The 17,300-nt window shown below is 42.7% G+C and overlaps 1 protein-coding gene across 2 annotated transcripts in view; it reads left to right on the forward strand.

Moving 5' to 3' along the window:
• The first annotated feature begins 866 nt into the window (after positions 1-866).
• CDS1 (CDP-diacylglycerol synthase 1) overlaps positions 867-17,300 on the forward strand; it is a 44,395-nt gene continuing 27,961 nt past the window's right edge. The window contains exon 1 of one of the 2 annotated variants that reach the window (XM_084855551.1): positions 867-1,060. In XM_084855551.1, coding sequence (XP_084711677.1) covers positions 998-1,060 — 63 coding nt within the window. In that variant the 5' untranslated portion in view covers positions 867-997. The remainder of the gene's footprint in view (positions 1,061-17,300) is intronic. The other variant, XM_084855550.1, reaches the window with a different exon arrangement.

Genomic DNA, 17,300 nt, shown 5'->3' on the forward strand with positions numbered 1-17,300 from the left:
AGCGAGCGGCAGACGCTTCGGCGGGGTTTCGGGGCACCCCCTTGCATTGGGGGAGCATTCGAGGGGCTTCTCGACTTTCTCTCTCTCCCCCTCGCTGCGTGTGTGCGTGTGAAATTAGGTGTGGGAACTTCACCTTTCATAGGTGTGTGTGGATTCCTCTCAAGACCGGGTGGGGGCGACTAGGGTAGGTGAAATCTATGCTGTTTGTGGGTGGGTGGGAGGGATCCGGGGGGGGGGGCTCCTTCTGAAAGGATATCAGGCCAGTTTTAGAGATCCCATTTTGGGGAGGAGCAGGAAAGGTCTGTCGTGGGGCCTCATTTGAGGCTGGGGGTGGGCTTGCTTGGGAGGGTGTTAATTTTGGGGGAGGGTCCCCCTTTTTACCCCCCCCAGGAAAAGGATTGAGGGTCTATTTTATTATTATTATTTGTGTGTGTGTGTGTGGGGGGGGATGTATGTGGGTGGGTCTCCAGTGTAAAGACGTGCCCTGTTTTGGAGGGTGAGCTTCTTTGGAAAGGGTTGGTTAAATCCTCCCCCCCCCCCCCCCCGCAAGAAGCAAATCTACCCTGGAGACCGTATGTTTGGGGAAAGGGAAACTTAGCAAAGAAAGGCCTCTTTCTGAAGGAGGGTGGCCCGTTTTGGGGACCTCGCTAGTGGTACTGTGAAAAACCCTTGAGGGATCTTGTGGATCTCTTGAAGTGCTTGTCCATTTAAGCTTACCTTTGGCGAGCTTTTTAAAAGACAGACTTCTAGTCTGGGTCTATTTCTTTTGCAGGAGGAAGCTGTTTGGGGGTCTCCCAGCTGTGGAGAGCAGTAGGCTTTTCACAGCTGCCAGGTTTCTTTCTAGGTGTCCACGGGGATGTAGAAAGGTGCTAGAGGCCTAATCTTTGGGATTCAAGTCTGTGATTACCCCCAGTATAAGGGACAATTGTCGCCTGCACGCATACATACTACTTCCTCCCTGCTCTTGCTGCTGTTTTGTTGACCTTACGGCAGGGAAATGTCGGAGCTGAGGCAGCGAGGAGCTGGGGGAGATCATGAAGCCGAAAACATCATTGACAAGGTAAGTCGGAATGGGTCTCTTTTGCCTTGTACCTGCCTTCAGGTATGGGAACACAGAAAAATTGAGGTCTGTTTCTCAGGAGGGAGTTTACTAGCAATTTCCCAACTGGTCTACCACCTTTTCTGCTTGGCTTGTGATGTGCTCCTTCCTCGTAAGTGCTTCTTGTCTGTCATTCCTGAAGGAGGATTAAGGTTTGGAAGAGAGACCGATTCACACTTCTTCACCGTCTCCTCTTTCACTCAGTTATAATTTCACCTCTCAAGATATGCTTGAGCAATGAATTTGGGCCAGGTGTTTGTTTTCTTTCTCTAGTTGCTAGGAAGTCATTATTCGTTGTCAGTCAGACTTAGGCTTGACAGTTCCTATCCAGAAATGAATATGTGGTGAAATGAAAGTCACCCTCTTTTTCATTTTTTCTTTCTTACAAGGCGAGAGAGTATAAAATGTGACTGTGTAAACCCGAAAAATGTGGCAGTTCTGCTTTGCTCCAGTTCTGCGGTAAGAGGCCGTTCCCTCTGTACCTGCAGTCTGCACTCTGTGTAGAAGGCTGTTTCCTACACCACTCCTTCCTTGTTCAATGTATTCACTACCTATGGATGTAAACAGCCAGTTAATTAATACATTAACCCTGTGTGTTGGAAGGAAGTAAAACTGCTGAATTTGCTCTAGTTAGCTTGTATCAACATTTTTATGGCAGTTTATGTATATTCTATGGTTTTCTACCTGACAAGCATTTGGCCATGGGCAGTACCATGACTTGGAATACGATCTTTTGAGAGAAGAAACTGTTAAAAAAACAAAAAAAGATGGAAATCTTTGCACTGGTTTTTGTGCCAAAGCCTTAAGACAGATGAGGTGGAACAGTGTGTTATTTTGGCTTGTGCTTTACATAATTGAGTAGATGTGATTTTAAAGAGAACTTTAGGCTTACAAAGGTACATGTTAATTTCTATGCCTAAATATTAATGCTGTAACACACAATAGATGTATCTTAATGAAATTATAATTAGTTTTTTTTAAAAAAAAATATGGACACAGGCCCATTAAAAATAAAATTGTAATGCTAAGAGTTTAAATATGTTCAAGCTATGTATTCACACTCTGCCAAAAATTGCACCAATCTAGTGTCAGGGACCCCTTCATGGATCATGGAACATTCACTGGATCATGGAGCAAGCAAGAGAATTCCAGAAAAACATCTATTTCTGCTTCATTGACTACGCTAAAGCCTTTGATTGTGTGGATCACAACAAACTGTGGCAAATTCTTAAAGTGATGGGAGTACCAGACCACCTTACCTGTCTCCTGAGAAACCTGTATGAGGGTCAAGAAGCAACAGTAAGAACCAGACATGGAACAACCGATTGGTTCAAAATTGGGAAAGGGGTACGACAAGGCTGCATATTGTCGCCCTGCTTATTTAACTTATATGCAGAGTACATCATGAGAAACACCGGGTTGGATGAATCACAGGTTGGAATTAAGATTGCTGGGAGAATGATCAACAACCTCCGATACGCAGATGATACCACCCTAATGGCAGAAAGCGAAGAGGATCTCAAGAGCCTCTTGTTGAGGGTGAAAGAGGAGAGTGCAAAAGCTAGTTTGAAACTCAACATTAAAAAAACGAAGATCATGGCATCTGGCCCCATCACTTCCTGGCATATAGAAGGGGAAGAAATGGAAGCAGTGACAGATTTTACTTTCTTGGGCTCCAAGATCACGGCAGACGGTGACTGTAGCCATGAAATTAAAAGACGCTTGCTCCTTGGGAGGAAAGCTATGGCAAACCTAGACAGCATAGTAAGAAGCAGAGACATCACCTTGCCGACAAATGTCCGTCTATTCAAAGCTATGGTTTTCCCAGTAGTAATGTATGGCTGTGAGAGCTGGACTATAAGGAAGGCTGAGCGCCGAAGAATTGATGCTTTCGAACTGTGGTGCTGGAGAAGACTCTTACGAGTCCCCTGGACTGCAAGGAGGTCCAATCAGTCCATCCTAAAGGAAATCAACCCTGAGTGCTCATTGGAAGGACAGATACTGAAGCTGAAGCTCCAATATTTTGGCCACCTAATGCGAAGAGAAAACTCTCTGGAATGCTGGGAAAAACTGAAGGCAAAAGGAGAAGGGGACGGCAGAGGATGAGATGGCTAGATAGCATCACTGATGCAATGAATATGAACTTGAGCACGCTCCGGGAGAGAGCGGAGGACAGGAAGGCCTGGCGTGCTATGGTCCATGGGGTCACGAAGAGTCGGACACGACTGAATGACTGAACAAGTGTCAGGGACTTAGAAATGGAGACTGATAAATCCATTATTCTTCGTCATTCTAATTACTTCCAGCAATAGGAAGAAATAGAAGATGGAAAAATCTACTTTTATTCCTTCTAATAAGAGCTAGAATCCAAAGAATGGGTTATTGGGGCACCAATTTTTACCTATAAATGATTTGACTTTTTTTAGTGGTATTGTCCATGTATTAAACTATTTTAGTCAGCTGAATGCATCTTTGGAAGTAGGCCAGTTGTTCTCAAACTTTTGAACTCCAGGAAATCTTTCTTCATTCAGATGTCTATGATGGGAACAGTGCATTGTAAAGGATTCTGAGGAACGTTCTGTGGCCCACACTCAGGGCTAGTTCTTACAAGCAGCAGATAGGGTAAATCTGTGTCCTGTGATGTGGGGCAGAAAATGTTTCGTTCATAAGTTCATTTGCAAAAAAATGAATGTATGCCAATGGCAAATACAATATTTATTTATTTATTACATTACATTCCTCCCAATAGCCGAAGCTGTCTTAGGCAAGCTTGGCACTTTCAAAGTTGTACTGTTTTTCAGGTGAATTATTCATTTATTTACGACATTTATATACCTCTCAACATCTAAACAGATTCTAGAGCTGTAAATGATAAAAGGAATAAAACAGTATTAAAAGGTTTAAAAGAAACCCTAATACCAATAAAAACCGTGGCTGGTCATTCAGGGAAAGGTTGTTGAAATAGAAATGTCTTCAGCAGATGCCAGAAACAAAACCATGTTAGTGCCTTATATTCTGAAGGAAGGAGTTCCACAGAGGGAATTACCACATTGAAGGCTCTAGGTGGATTCCAACTGGGCTGTAGGTCCGTGTGGGACCACCATTATCTCTAGCAAGCATGTGAGAGAATGTCACTGACATGTATGTCTCAGAGTAAAATGGAACTAATAGTGACAGTAAAACTGAAGGTGCCCCAACAACCTTAGTAGAAGAGAGTTGAACTCTGTTAAAATATATGAGTGGTTGTCAGTGTACCATGCACAGTTCTTTGGGTTGGTAAAATTTATTAGTGTGTCAGCAGTTTTCAGTACCTTTGATTTTTTCTCCCTTACATGTAAACAATGTAAGGGAAGTACACGCTGTTGTCTTTAAATTTTTACAAGTATTCCCGTAAAAATGTCTACATAATATAACATTTAAATTATACTAAATGTGCCTTACTTTTTTCATCTCAAATATTTCAGGTGAATCCTGACCTGCAGTCTGAAGTGCTACAGCCCAATTTAGATTTACCTTCTCAGCTCCTCTTTGTGAGAACTAGGTCTCAGTTTATGTAGATCCACTGGCCAACCTGTTGGACTTCAATGCTGACCCACTTAGAGACTGATCTAGAATACATTGCAGCTGAACGTTGCAGTGGAAGATTGGAGGGTATTGGTTAAGCTGTTTTGTCATTACTGATCTTCTGGTTGAAGATCACTAATATGCTTCTGAAGAATAGTGGTTCCTGGAACGCAGTTTGAAAGTAACTGAAGTAGATTTGTGGGTTCCAAAATATGAAAAACTGTCCTTGCAGCACAGTCTTAGACATGTTTAAGACTCAAAAATTTTAATGTAGCCTTGGATCTTCAGTGATGCAAGACTCGCATGATCTGTCTTCTCAGAGTAGTCTGTTTCCTGTGAAAGTTAACACTGTAGTAAACAGGCTAGTCTCTTAGGTTCTACTGTACTTTTGCCATCTCTCATGAACTAAGGCTGGGATCTAGACAGCACTTTGCCTGCACCCAAAGTGCTTTTGTGTGTGCATGAAGGGGCTCCTCATTTCTCCTTTCAGTGAGTGCTCCTATTGAATGTTGCTCTGTAAGATCTCCTAAGCTTCAGGAATAGTTTATTGGAGTAGGTTGTGGGAAGAGTGGGGGAGGGCAGTGCTGCTGAAAAGCTCTGGTGCAGTTGTGTCTCTGGATCAGGGGCAGGCAATTTGTGGCCTTCCAGATGTTTTGGCCTACAACTCCCATTAGCCCAAGCCAGCATAGCCAATATGAGGGATGATGGGAGCTGCAGGCCAAAGGATCTGGAGGGCCACAAGATGCACATCCCTGACTTGGAGACTGGAGTATAAAGATTATGTATCTATGGAACTTCATCGTTAGGGTAGTTTTGCGTGATATAATACATCTTTAGAGTTTCGGGGGACCTTTCAAAAGTACTAATGCTGACTCTAATATAATGTATATGTTGCTTGTGATTTAGCCTAGCACTCAGAATTCTTACTGTGCTTAGAAAAGTAAAAAAAAGTAAAAATAGGCAGTCAAGTGATACAGTAGCCACAGTTGGCTAGTGTATCAACCCTAGTTGGTACAGTCTCTACCAATCAATTCCCTGCTGCCAAAGTGTAAGAAAGTAAGGATGTGAGCAGTACAGGTACAAGGTGTAATTAAAAAGGTGCAGCATTCCACCAGTGTTGGGCATATTAACTGCTGTATGTTATCCAATAGTCTGTCTTACATTATTTTGCATAAATAGAGTAGCTTAAACCTGCTAACCCTAACAGGCAGTGTGCAGCTCTTCAAATTTTTGGAAGTAGAGGTGCTGAGAATGAAATCTGGAGTTTCACACATAGAAAACATGATGCGCTTTGCCCTTGAACAATGATTCCTATTATCTTTTTTTTAAGTTGTAAAATTTTCCTAATGGACTCAGAGCCTTAAGGCAAGTTCATTGCCTTAGGAACCCTTATTCTTGATCTTGAGATGGAAGTTTCTGTATGGGCATAAATGAGGGGAAGCAGCCATGTGGTTTTGTTATTTAGTAAGCAGTTTTTAAAACCTGAATGCTAAATAGACTTGCATGGTTTCTGTGGATCCCTTTCCCAGAACTAACACATCACTAGGTTAGTTCCTGCTGGTTCTGAAGCAGGGTAGAAAAAATGGTGGCACCACCTCTTTGAGAGATCCCACAAAGATTTGTGTATCCTGGGGAGGAGTATTGTCTGTGGCTTTCTAAAGCTTGGTGCTGTGCTTGTTCTGGGCTTAACATATGCAGTGTGAGACCTACGTCTTCCAGTAGTAGCTTATAAAGAAGCAGTGGGGCATAAACTAAGGCAGCCCTCCACAAACAAGTGTTTATATTTACTGGCTCTTAAATATTTCTATCCTGCCTTTCCTTCTGAAAATAGAACTTAAAAAAGCATGTGTGACCTACTGGCTTTCTTGTAATGTTTGGAATTTTAAAAAGTATGGATAATTATAGAATTGTACAACTGGGAGATCATAGACTTTCCAGAAATGGTATATCACCATGTTGCAACTTTTAGCCCTTGTTGATTCTGGCCTTCAACAGAACTGGGGAAAAAGAAGATGGGGTGGAGAATGGCAGAGGTGGAACAAATGATGACATGGGACAAAGGCAGGGCGGGCTCTGCATTCCTAAATGCTCCTAACATGTTAAGTCATAAATATTGCAGAGTGCCACAACAGCATTGGGCACAAGTGAGCAAAATTATCTGTGTGTCCTCTACAGGGTAAGAAATTCATCCAGATGATTCATGGAAACCATGCTACATGGGAAAGCTTAAACAATTAAAATTACGGGATAAATATGGCACTCTTAGTGTTAAAGCACTTCAAATATACTTACTAGTATTCTATGCAACAACTGTCTAAGGTAGGCTAGTATTAGCTTCTGTTGGAGGCTTGAGGTTATAGAGAATACTGGTTTGCCCAAGTCCACCTGGTGAGTTTGTGATTGAGGTGAGACTTTGTGGTTCATGCTTTTATCCACTTTTACTTCCAGCTCTCAAGCAACAGAGAGCCTCATAACTGGGGGTGGGGTCTCTTTCTAAACTTCTAATTTGAAGATGAATTAGATCCTTAGCATAAAAATAATCTTATTCAAGTTTTATAAGATATTTTCTTATATAATGTTTCTATGTAAACATTTGCAATTAAAACTAATAACCTTTTATGATTCTGATATATCTAGAAGTATATTATTGGTCATGATGTAGCCAGTTCTTTGTTTTGATCTATGTGAAATATTATTTGGAAGTGAGAGCTGCAAGTGAAGTGGAGTGAAATGGTTTCAGTACTCATGTAGCCAAATTGCTTTGGCAGAGATCTGAACAGTTTCAAGTTCTACTAGTTTTATATTGAAGTAGTTTAAAAATATAGCTTTCCACTCCTATTTCAGTTTTTGGTTTGAATAGCCCTTGCATGCTTTATAATAGTAGTTTAATGGCTATTGAAGGAGCACCTTGTGTCCTTAAGCTTTCCAGCTTTTTGGCATTATTGAGGTCACTGAATAGTTCAGGCTGCAGTCCTGTGCATACTTTTCTGAGAAATAAACTTGGGGAGGCTTTCTTTGCTTAAGACTGTGTACTTGGATAGGGCATAAGTGGTACTTGGGAATTATTAAGAAGTTACTTAGAGATGTAGTACCTTTGACTTGTGGCACCTTTTAAAGGATAACAGATTTATTGTGATATAACCTTTTGTGGACTACTTTCCACTTCATCAAATGCATGAACATTCTATGAATTCAGTTCTACTTCACAAAAGCTTATATTGCAATATATAAAGGAGCCACAAAATTTTGTTCCAACAAACTAACACATCTACCCCTCTGGAATAAGAAATTCCTTTTAACTAGGGCAGCTGCATTCAGAATGCAAACTTCCAATCTCCAGCTGTGTAATGCACAAGGAAGTTAGAGGTATGTTGGTATCAGGGGGAAAAAGAAAGAAAAAGAAGCAAATAACCAAGATAAGAGCAATGTTGGCCTCAACATATTCAGTCTAAAAGTCAAGCAGAAACTCAATCATTTTCATGATGTAACTCATATAATTCACTAGTGACTCTGATTAGCTCGGTTTGGTTGTGAAGACCCATCATTTCCTTTTTAAAATACTATGACAAATTTTTTTATTTGCAAGTGCAATAATTACCCAAGTACTTATTTTTAACTTGTCTTTTGACGTATCACCTGAACAGGCAAATAACTTGATTGGTTTCATGTAGGCAGGCAGGTATTCTGGGAACTATAGAGAAGGTCTGCTGACTTTAAATAATGTGATAGCAGACATACTAGATTTCAGATGCAACCCTTTCAGGAAAAGTTAGCAAATCCTTACATCAATAGGGATAAATGCATTATGAATAAAGTTTCTATTTTTTCCTTAGCAACCCAATGGATTAGATATAATTTTTTAAAATACAAAATGGGGTTCAGTGTGCTGAGGGCCATCTATGCTAAAATGTATCTTTTGATTAGGCTGTATGCTTGTGAAGACCAATAGTTGTAGCAAATACATATGACTGACTGACTGATCAATAGCTATAGGGAGTAGAAAGCTGCAGTTTCCAGGAATGTAAGAAGTCTACTATTTTTCCAAATACTGTTAAGGCAAGTGTTCAGAGTGTGTTGTGCATTTCCTTTGAGGCCTAGTCTATGAGGCTGGGTTTTTTTTAGTTCCAAGGCTGCTGTGATATAAAGAACGACAGCTTAGAATTGCCAGAGTGTTAGAGAAACCTCAGCTCTTCTCTTATATTGGGGGCTATGAAAATTTTCTTCTGCTTCATGTCTTGGGAAGATAGAATATGGACCTGGAATGCAATAGAACTGGGACTCTCGTCTTTCAGAGATTTACAATACTCGCTTAAAATGACTCTGTCTTCTTATGGGAACATCCTTGTAAGCATCCTGTGAAAGGAAGCAGGATTTGCAGTAATATGATATTGTAGACTTGTTCTATATTAAATCCAAGATAGAAATGTGAAATGTAAAATGTTTTTCCTCAGTTCTTCCCTCCTCCCCCAAGAAATAAATGGGAAAGTTGGAAAAAATCAAAATACATGCAATACTTGCTTCTTATCAGTTCAAAGCTTAACTTACTATTAAGCACATAAATAACATTTTATGTATGTGTGTGTGTGTGTGTGTGTGTATATATATATATATATATATCGCATACTCCTATAGTTATTGCATTTAAAAATATGAATGTCTTTGTTTAATTCAGTAATAATTACAAATATATCCATTGTTACAGGTGAAGCAGCAAGCAGCTGCATCCTAAGATACCAAACATATCCAGTTTTTACCAGCTGGGAAATTCCTGGGTGTGTGTGTGTGTGTGGCGGGGAGTAGAAACTTATGGTAAACAAAAAGACGGTTTTATTATTTGGGCTTAGAAACAAGTACCCACAGTTAGCATTAACCAGAAGAAACAATTAAAAAAAACCCCATGTAACTTCATGAGGCGACAGCGGGATTGACTATACATGCTGTAAGCAACTACATTGACAGCTTTATCCTCCATGAATTTTCTAATCCCTTTTAAAAGCCATCCAAGTTGCCAGCCATCACTGCATCTTGAGGTAGTGAATTCCACGGTTTAACTATGTGCTGCGTGAGGAAGTACTTTGTTTTGTGTGTCCTGAATCTCCCATCATGATTCACATATCCAGCTTGCTATCTCAAATCATGTAGTCTTGCTTGGTATCTTTGCATGTGACAGACAAATCTGTTAACTTCACAAGGACCCCACTCATCTGAATAGACACTGTAGTTCCAAAGGCTGAATCAGCAAAAGATAGGATTTCGTTTCAATTAGGCCTGTGCACGGACTCCCTGATCCACTTCAGATGCTGCTTCGGATCATCTGAAGTGAGCCCGATCTGCCTCAGACCAATTTGGACCCCATCCGATCCAACTCGGATCCGAAGTGAGATTCGGATATCCGGATCGCATGGTTTTGGCGTTTCCCATTGACTTGCATGGGCAAACACAAACGGTCATAACCTTTTGAGTTTTTAGGATACAGGCATGAAATGTAGGGACCTCTCCACCTGAAGAGGAGGCCACCTGCAAAATTTCAGACAGTTTGGCCCAGTAGTTTTTGTGCTAGGCGGAGTTAAAATCTTGAGGTTTTCCAAAGAAACTCTCCAAGCAAAGAGCTGTAACTTCTTCCTGATTCCACACTTGCATGCGACACCTTGGCCTCTCCCAGCCCCCCTCGAGTGCATTGCACCCTCCTAAAGCCCAGGCAGTTTGGCCCATCGGCTTGTATGCTAGGCGCAAGTGAAATCTGAAGTTTTCCAAAGAAACTCAGAAAGCAAAGAGCTGTAACTTCTCCCTGTTTCCATTGATGTGTGTGAAACCTGGGCCCCTCCCAACCCCCTCTTGAGGGCATCCCACTTGCCAAATTCCAGGCACTTTGGCCCTCTGGCTTGTGTGCAAGGCACAGGTGAAATTTAGTTTTTTTCAGGAAAACTCCCAAAGCAAAGAGCTGTAACTTCTCCCCACCTCTGCCACCGCCAACACCCCGAAGGTGCCTCATATAGTGCTGAATTGCTTACCACACAGTGGACTGTTCTTGGAATAAGGAGGTAATTAATATAAAAACTATGTCTTGTGCTTTTTCCACACTGCCTTGAAATTTGGCCGTATAGTGTTGGTGGAACTACAACCGAGCACGTGCACACACAAGGACGCACACACAAGAGCTAAAGAAAGGCAGAACTACCTAAGCAAATGATGGGTATCTTTAATTTATTGTTTTATATTTCATGTTCTTTTATGGAAGGCAGGATAACAAGACATACAGGGTGACAGTGCAGGTGATTAGATAACAACCAAATCAAACCCTACTTTTTTTTAAAAAAAAAAACACCTTTGATTTCTGTTTTGGGAGGATCAACACAGAGAAGACACAGATGGTTCACTTCAGAACGGGGGTGGGGTGGGGGGAACACACACACAGGCTGCTATAATATGCCTTTCTTTAAGAATTTAGAAGGACAGAAAACTAAATGCTTCAGTATGAGTTGGGGGGGGGGGAAATGAAACACGCCCAGAAGTAAAAATCGCAATAAGACTGGGTTTGTAAAAATGTAAAAGAGACAGAGTGGACAGACAAAAATGACAAGGAAATGGAACAAAGAAAGCAGAAGTAAGGGCTGATGTTACACAACAAATGCTCCCATTTACGGAGTCTACAATTGAGTTAAACAATACAGGACTGCTGGGGGAGGGGGAGCATTGCCGCTACTTGCAAGGAAAAGCTACGGTAGTTTGAACAAAAACCATAGAATCATAGAATAGTAGGGTTGGAAGGGGCCTACAAGGCCATCGAGTCCAACCCCCTGCTCAATGCAGGAATCCAAGTCAGAGCATCGCTGACAAATGGCTGTCCAGCCTAGTCTTGAAGGCCTCCAGAGTGGGAGAGCCCACCACCTCCCCAGGTAATTGGTTCCATTGTCGTATTGCTCTTACAGTCAGGAAGTTTTTCCTGATGTTCAACCGGAATCTGGCTTCCTGTAACTTGAGCCCATTATTCCGTGTCCTGCACTCTGGGATGATCAAGAAGAGATCCTGGCCGTCTTCTCTTCTCAAGGCTAAACATGCCCAGTTCTTTCAGGCTCTTCCTAGGGCTTTGTTTCCAGTCCCCTGATCATCTTTGTTGCCCTCCTCTGAACCCTCTCCAGTTTGTCTGCATCCTTCTTAAAGTGTGGTGCCCAGAACTGGACACAGTACTCCAGATGAGGCCTAACCAGTGCTGAGTAGAGGGGAACTAGTACTTCCCGGGATTTGGAAGCTATGCTTCTATGAATGCAGCCCAAAATAGCATTTGCCTTTTTTGCAGCCACATCACATTGTTGGCTCATATTCAGCTTGTGATCGACAACAATTCCAAGATCCTTCTCGCTTGTAATGTGGTTGAGCCACGTATCCCCCATCTTGTAACTGTGCATTTGGTTTCTTTTTCCTAGGTGCAGAACTTGGCATTTGTCCCTATTAAATGTCATTCTGTTGTTTTCTGCCCAGCGCTCCAGTCTATCCAGATCACTTTGAATTTTGTTTCTGTCTTCCAAAGTATTAGCTATCCCGCCCAATATTGTGTCATCTGCAAATTTGATCAGCATTCCCTGCACCTCCTCCTCCAAGTCATTAATAAAAATGTTGAAGAGCACTGGGCCCAGGACTGAGCCCTGCGGTACCCCACTCGTTACCTCTCCCCAGTTTGAGAAGGTCCCATTGATAAGCACTCTTTGAGTCTGATTCTGTAGCCAACTGTGGATCCACCGGATCGTTGTTTCATCTAGCCCACTTTGAGCTAGTTTGCTCATCAGGAGATCATGGAGCACTTTGTCGAAAGCTTTGCTGAAGTCGAGGTATATGATGTCTACAGCATTCCCACGGTCTACAAGGGAGGTTATTTGATCAAACAATGAGATCAGATTTGTCTGGCAGGACTTGTTTTTGACAAATCCATGTTGGCTTCGAGTAATCACGGCATTGTTGTCAAGGTGCTTCCAGATGGATTGCTTTATGATCTGCTCCAGAATTTTCCCAGGGATTGATGTCAGACTGACTGGTCTGTAGTTCCCAGGTTCCTCCTTTTTACCCTTTTTGAAGATAGGAACAACATTAGCCCTCCTCCAGTCATCTGGCACTTCCCCCGTCCTCCATGATTTCTCAAAGAGAATAGACAGCGGTTCTGAGAGTTCTTCTGCCAGTTCCTTTATGACTCTAGGATGCAGTTCATCTGGCCCTGGAGATTTGAACTCATTCAAAGTAATTAGGTGTTCCTTGACCATATGCCTGTCGATCTCAAGCTGCAATCCTGCCCCTTCAGCCTGTACTTCGCCTTTGCCAGGGGGGTCATAGACCCTCTTTTGGGAGAAGACTGAGCCAAAGTAGGAATTGATCACCTCTGCCTTTTCTTTGTCATCTGTTATCATTTTGCCATCCTTATTTAATAGCTGAACCACCATTTCTTTCCTCTGCCTTTTACTATGCACGTAGCTGAAGAAAGCCTTTTTGTTGTTTTTAGCATCCCTCACTAACCTCAGCGCGATCTCAGCTTTAGCCTTCCTGACACCATCCCTGCAATTCTGTGCTATCTGCCTGTACTCTTCCTTTGTTACTTGGCCTTCTTTCCACTTCCTATGTGTCTCCTTTTTTGTTTTCAGGTCATCCCTAAGGTTTTTGTGAAGCCACATTGGCTTCTTCTGTTGTCTTCCACCTTTTCTTCTTGTTGGAATTGCTTGTGATTGTGCCTTGAGAATTTCCTTTTTTAAAAGCTCCCACCCATCTTGGACTCCTTTTCTGACTAGCATCGCTTGCCATGGGACCTTACTGATCATTGTTCTGAGTTTATGAAAATCAGCTTTCCTAAAATCCAGGGTATGCGTTTGACTACACTCGGCTTTTGCTTCCCTTAGAACCAAGAACTCAAGTACAACATGGTCGCTTTCCCCCAGAGTTCCTGTAACTGCTACTTTATCCACTGCGTCATCTCTGTTGGTTAAGATCAAGTCAAGGACAGCCAATCCTCTAGTTCCTTCCTTTACTTTCTGTAGGAGGAAGTTATCCGCCACACAAGTCAGGAATTTCCTGGAGGGGCCATGTTTTGCAGAATTTGTCTCCCAACAAATATCGGGGAAATTGAAGTCCCCCATTACTACTACATCATGCTTCCTTAAAACATTGGCTATTTGCTTTTCAAAAGTTTCATCCTTGTCTTCTCCTTGATTGGGTGGCCGGTAGTATACTCCGACCACCAGGTTCCTTTTATTCTTTGCTCCATTTATTTCAACCCAGATGCTCTCAATGGGGCTACCAAGCTCATCCTCCTGTATTTCTGTGCAGAGATATGTATTTTTCACATACAGTGCAACCCCACCTCCCTTTCTGTTCCTCCTGTTCTTTTTGAACAAGTTATATCCTTCAATTGCTGTATTCCAGTCATGAGAGTCATCCCACCATGTCTCAGTTATACCTATCAAGTCATAATTTCCCTCTTGTATTAAGAGTTCAAGTTCGTTCTGTTTGTTTCCCATACTCTGGGCATTAGTATATAGACATTGAAGACCATGTGTTTCATAGTCTGGCTTTCTTCCTACATGTGTCTGAAGACTATTATTGGGCGCTGTCAGAGCTGTTCTCTCCATTGCAGTGCATGCGCCTATGTCCATTGTTACCCCCAACATTACATCTCCCTTCCCCGTAGGATTCAGTTTAAAGCCCTCCTGATGAAGTTCTTCATGCTGTGGCCAAACACATTCTTCCCATCCTTTGTGAGGTGCAACCCATCCCTAGCCAACAGCCCATCTTCCAGGAAGTATAGCCCGTGTCCCAGAATCCAAATCTCTCTCGTCGGCACCACCTTCGTAGCCAGTCATTCACCCGGAGTATTTTTCGTTCCCTTTCTATCCCTCTTCTAATTACTGGAAGGGTGGATGAGAAAACTATCTGGGCCCCAAAGTTCTTGAGTTTCCAAAGCTTCAAAGTGTGACGTGATTTCTTCGTAGCTCCGCTTGGCGGTATCATTTGTTCCCACATGGATGAGAAGAAAGGGATACCTGTCAGTGGGCTTTATGAGTGCAGGCAACCTTTCAGTCACGTCTCTAATCTGTCCTCCCGGGAGACAACGTACCTGGCGAGTCCATGGGTCTTCGCGACATACTTGGGTCTCGATCCCACGCAGCAAGGAGTCTCCCACTACTAGCACTCTTCTCTTTGGAAAGAGAAGATGAATGGAAAGGGGAGATGAATTTAACCTAATAACAAATGAGTTGGGGGTATAGGATAAAGCGGTTGGAAGAGTTGCTGCAAAAGACACCATCCCAATGGGGATGGATGATTAAGGAGTGAGGGGAGGGAACGCTGCCACTACAACCAAGCGGTTTCCTGTGACTTTAAATTCTGAGGGAAGCCTAATGGAGATCAAACACAGAGAAATAGAAGGAACGACTCCAAGCAATGCATGCGCATGTGTGTGCGCATGCACACACACACACACATATGATCATCTACCCATAGACCAGCCCTCTCCCAAAGACACAGCTAGCGCAATAACTGAACGCAGCTTTTCGCCGACGTATATATACCCTTCCTCCACCGCTGTCTCCAATTGGAGACGTCTATTGTTGGTGCCTTTCTGGACTGCTGAGAGATTCAGTAGAGCTCCGAATAGATGAGGCGGAGGAGGCACTTTGTAGGGGGGCTCTTTGCCCCGGGGCACCTCGGTACTGCTCTGATCCGCCTCATATCACGAGGCATTTGCTCTGAAACAGCCCACTTCGTCTCATTATTTGGGCTTCAGAACGAGGCGGTGCACAGCCCTAGTTTCAATGCTCAAATGGCTATATTGACTAGTGAATACACATGTTTGTTTAGAAAGCACCTGTAGCATAAATGGGAACTTTAAATCTGTAATTTAAACCAGTCTTTCCTTTTGGTGATTTGAATCAATTCACCTTGCTCCAACACAGTCAAGTCAAACGAAAAGATCAGGATGTTCCAAATCCATTTTATTCTTTAAAGTTCCAAGGGGAAAATTAAAAGCCTAGGGAAAATGGGATGGCTAGCAAAAATTGGAGGATATGCATGAATCACAACTCCACTTCCCCCATTTACCCCTCAGCACTCTACCTTCCCCCTTCATGGATCACTGCCTTGTTGGGGCGAAGGGGCTCGCATAACTCAGTGAAGCCATAAGCTATGCCGTGCAGGGCCACCCAAGAAGGACAGGTCATGGTGGAGAGTTCTGACAAAATGTGGTCCACTGGAGAAGGAAATGGCAACCCACTCCAGTATTCTTGCCAAGAAAACCCCATGGAACGTATCACAAGGCTAAAAGATAGGACGCCGGAAGATGAGCCCCTCAGGTCGGAAGGTGTCCAATATACTACTGGGGAAGAGCAGTGGGAATTTCCAAGTAGCACCAGAAAGAGTGAAGCGGTTGGGCCAAAGCCGAAAGGACACTCAGCTGTGGATGTGTCTGGTGGTGAAAAGAAAGTCCATTGCTATAAAGAATGACCATTATATCTACTACTGTGGGCGAGAATCCCTTAGAAGAAATGGAGTAGCACTCATAGTCAACAAAAGGGTGGGAAAAGCAGTACTGGGGTACAATCTCAAAAACGATAGAATGATCTCAGTACGAATCCAAGGCAAACCATTCAGCATCACAGTAATTCAAGTCTATGGCCCAACCGCTGAGGCCGAAGAAGCTGAGGTTGATCGGTTCTATGAAGACCTACAACACCTTCTAGAACTAACACCAAAAAAAGGTGTCCTTTGCATCATAGCGGATTGGAATGCCAAAGTAGGAAGTCAAGAAATCACCGGGATAACAGGCACGCATGGCCTTGGTGTACAAAATGAAGCAGGACAAAGGCTAATAGAGTTTTGCCAAGACAACACACTGATCATAGCAAACACTCTTTTCCAACAGCACAAGAGGAGGCTCTACACATGGACATCATCAGATGGTCAATATCGAAATCAGATTGATTATGTCCTTTGCAGCCAAAGATGGAGAAGCTCTCTACAGTCAGTCAAAACAAGACCTGGAGCTGACTGGCTCAGATCATGAGCTTCTTATTGCAAAATTTCAGCTTAAATTGAAGAACGTAGGGAAAACCACTAAACCATTCAGGTATGATCTAAATCATATCCCTTATGAATATACAGTGGAGGTGAGGAATAGATTTCAGGGATTAGACCTGATAGACAGAGTGCCTGAGGAACTATGGATGGAGGTCTGTAACATTGTTCAGGAGGCAGCAACTCAATCCATCCCAAAGAAAAAGAAATGCAAGAAAGCCAAGTGGCTGACTGATGAGGCTTTACAAGTAGCTGAGGAAAGAAGGGAAGCGAAAAGCAAGGGCGAAAGGGGAAGATATAGCCAACTGAATGCAGAGTTCCAGAGAATAGCAAGGAGAGACAAGAAGGCCTTCTTAAATGAACAATGCAAAGCAATCGAGGAAACCAATAGAATGGGAAAGACTAGAGATCTCTTCAAGAAAATCGGAGATCTCAAGGGAACGTTTTGTGCCAAGACGGGCATGATAAAGGACAAAGAAGGCAGGGACCTAACAGAAGCAGATGAGATTAAGAAGAGGTGGCCAGAATACACAGAAGAACTATACAGGAAAGATCTGAATGTCCCTGATAGCCATGATAGTGTGGTCAG

Source organism: Heloderma suspectum, chromosome 5, assembly GCF_057233095.1.
Source record: "Heloderma suspectum isolate Gila_16-S chromosome 5, 16-S_ref, whole genome shotgun sequence".
Taxonomy (NCBI): Eukaryota; Metazoa; Chordata; class Lepidosauria; order Squamata; family Helodermatidae; genus Heloderma; species Heloderma suspectum.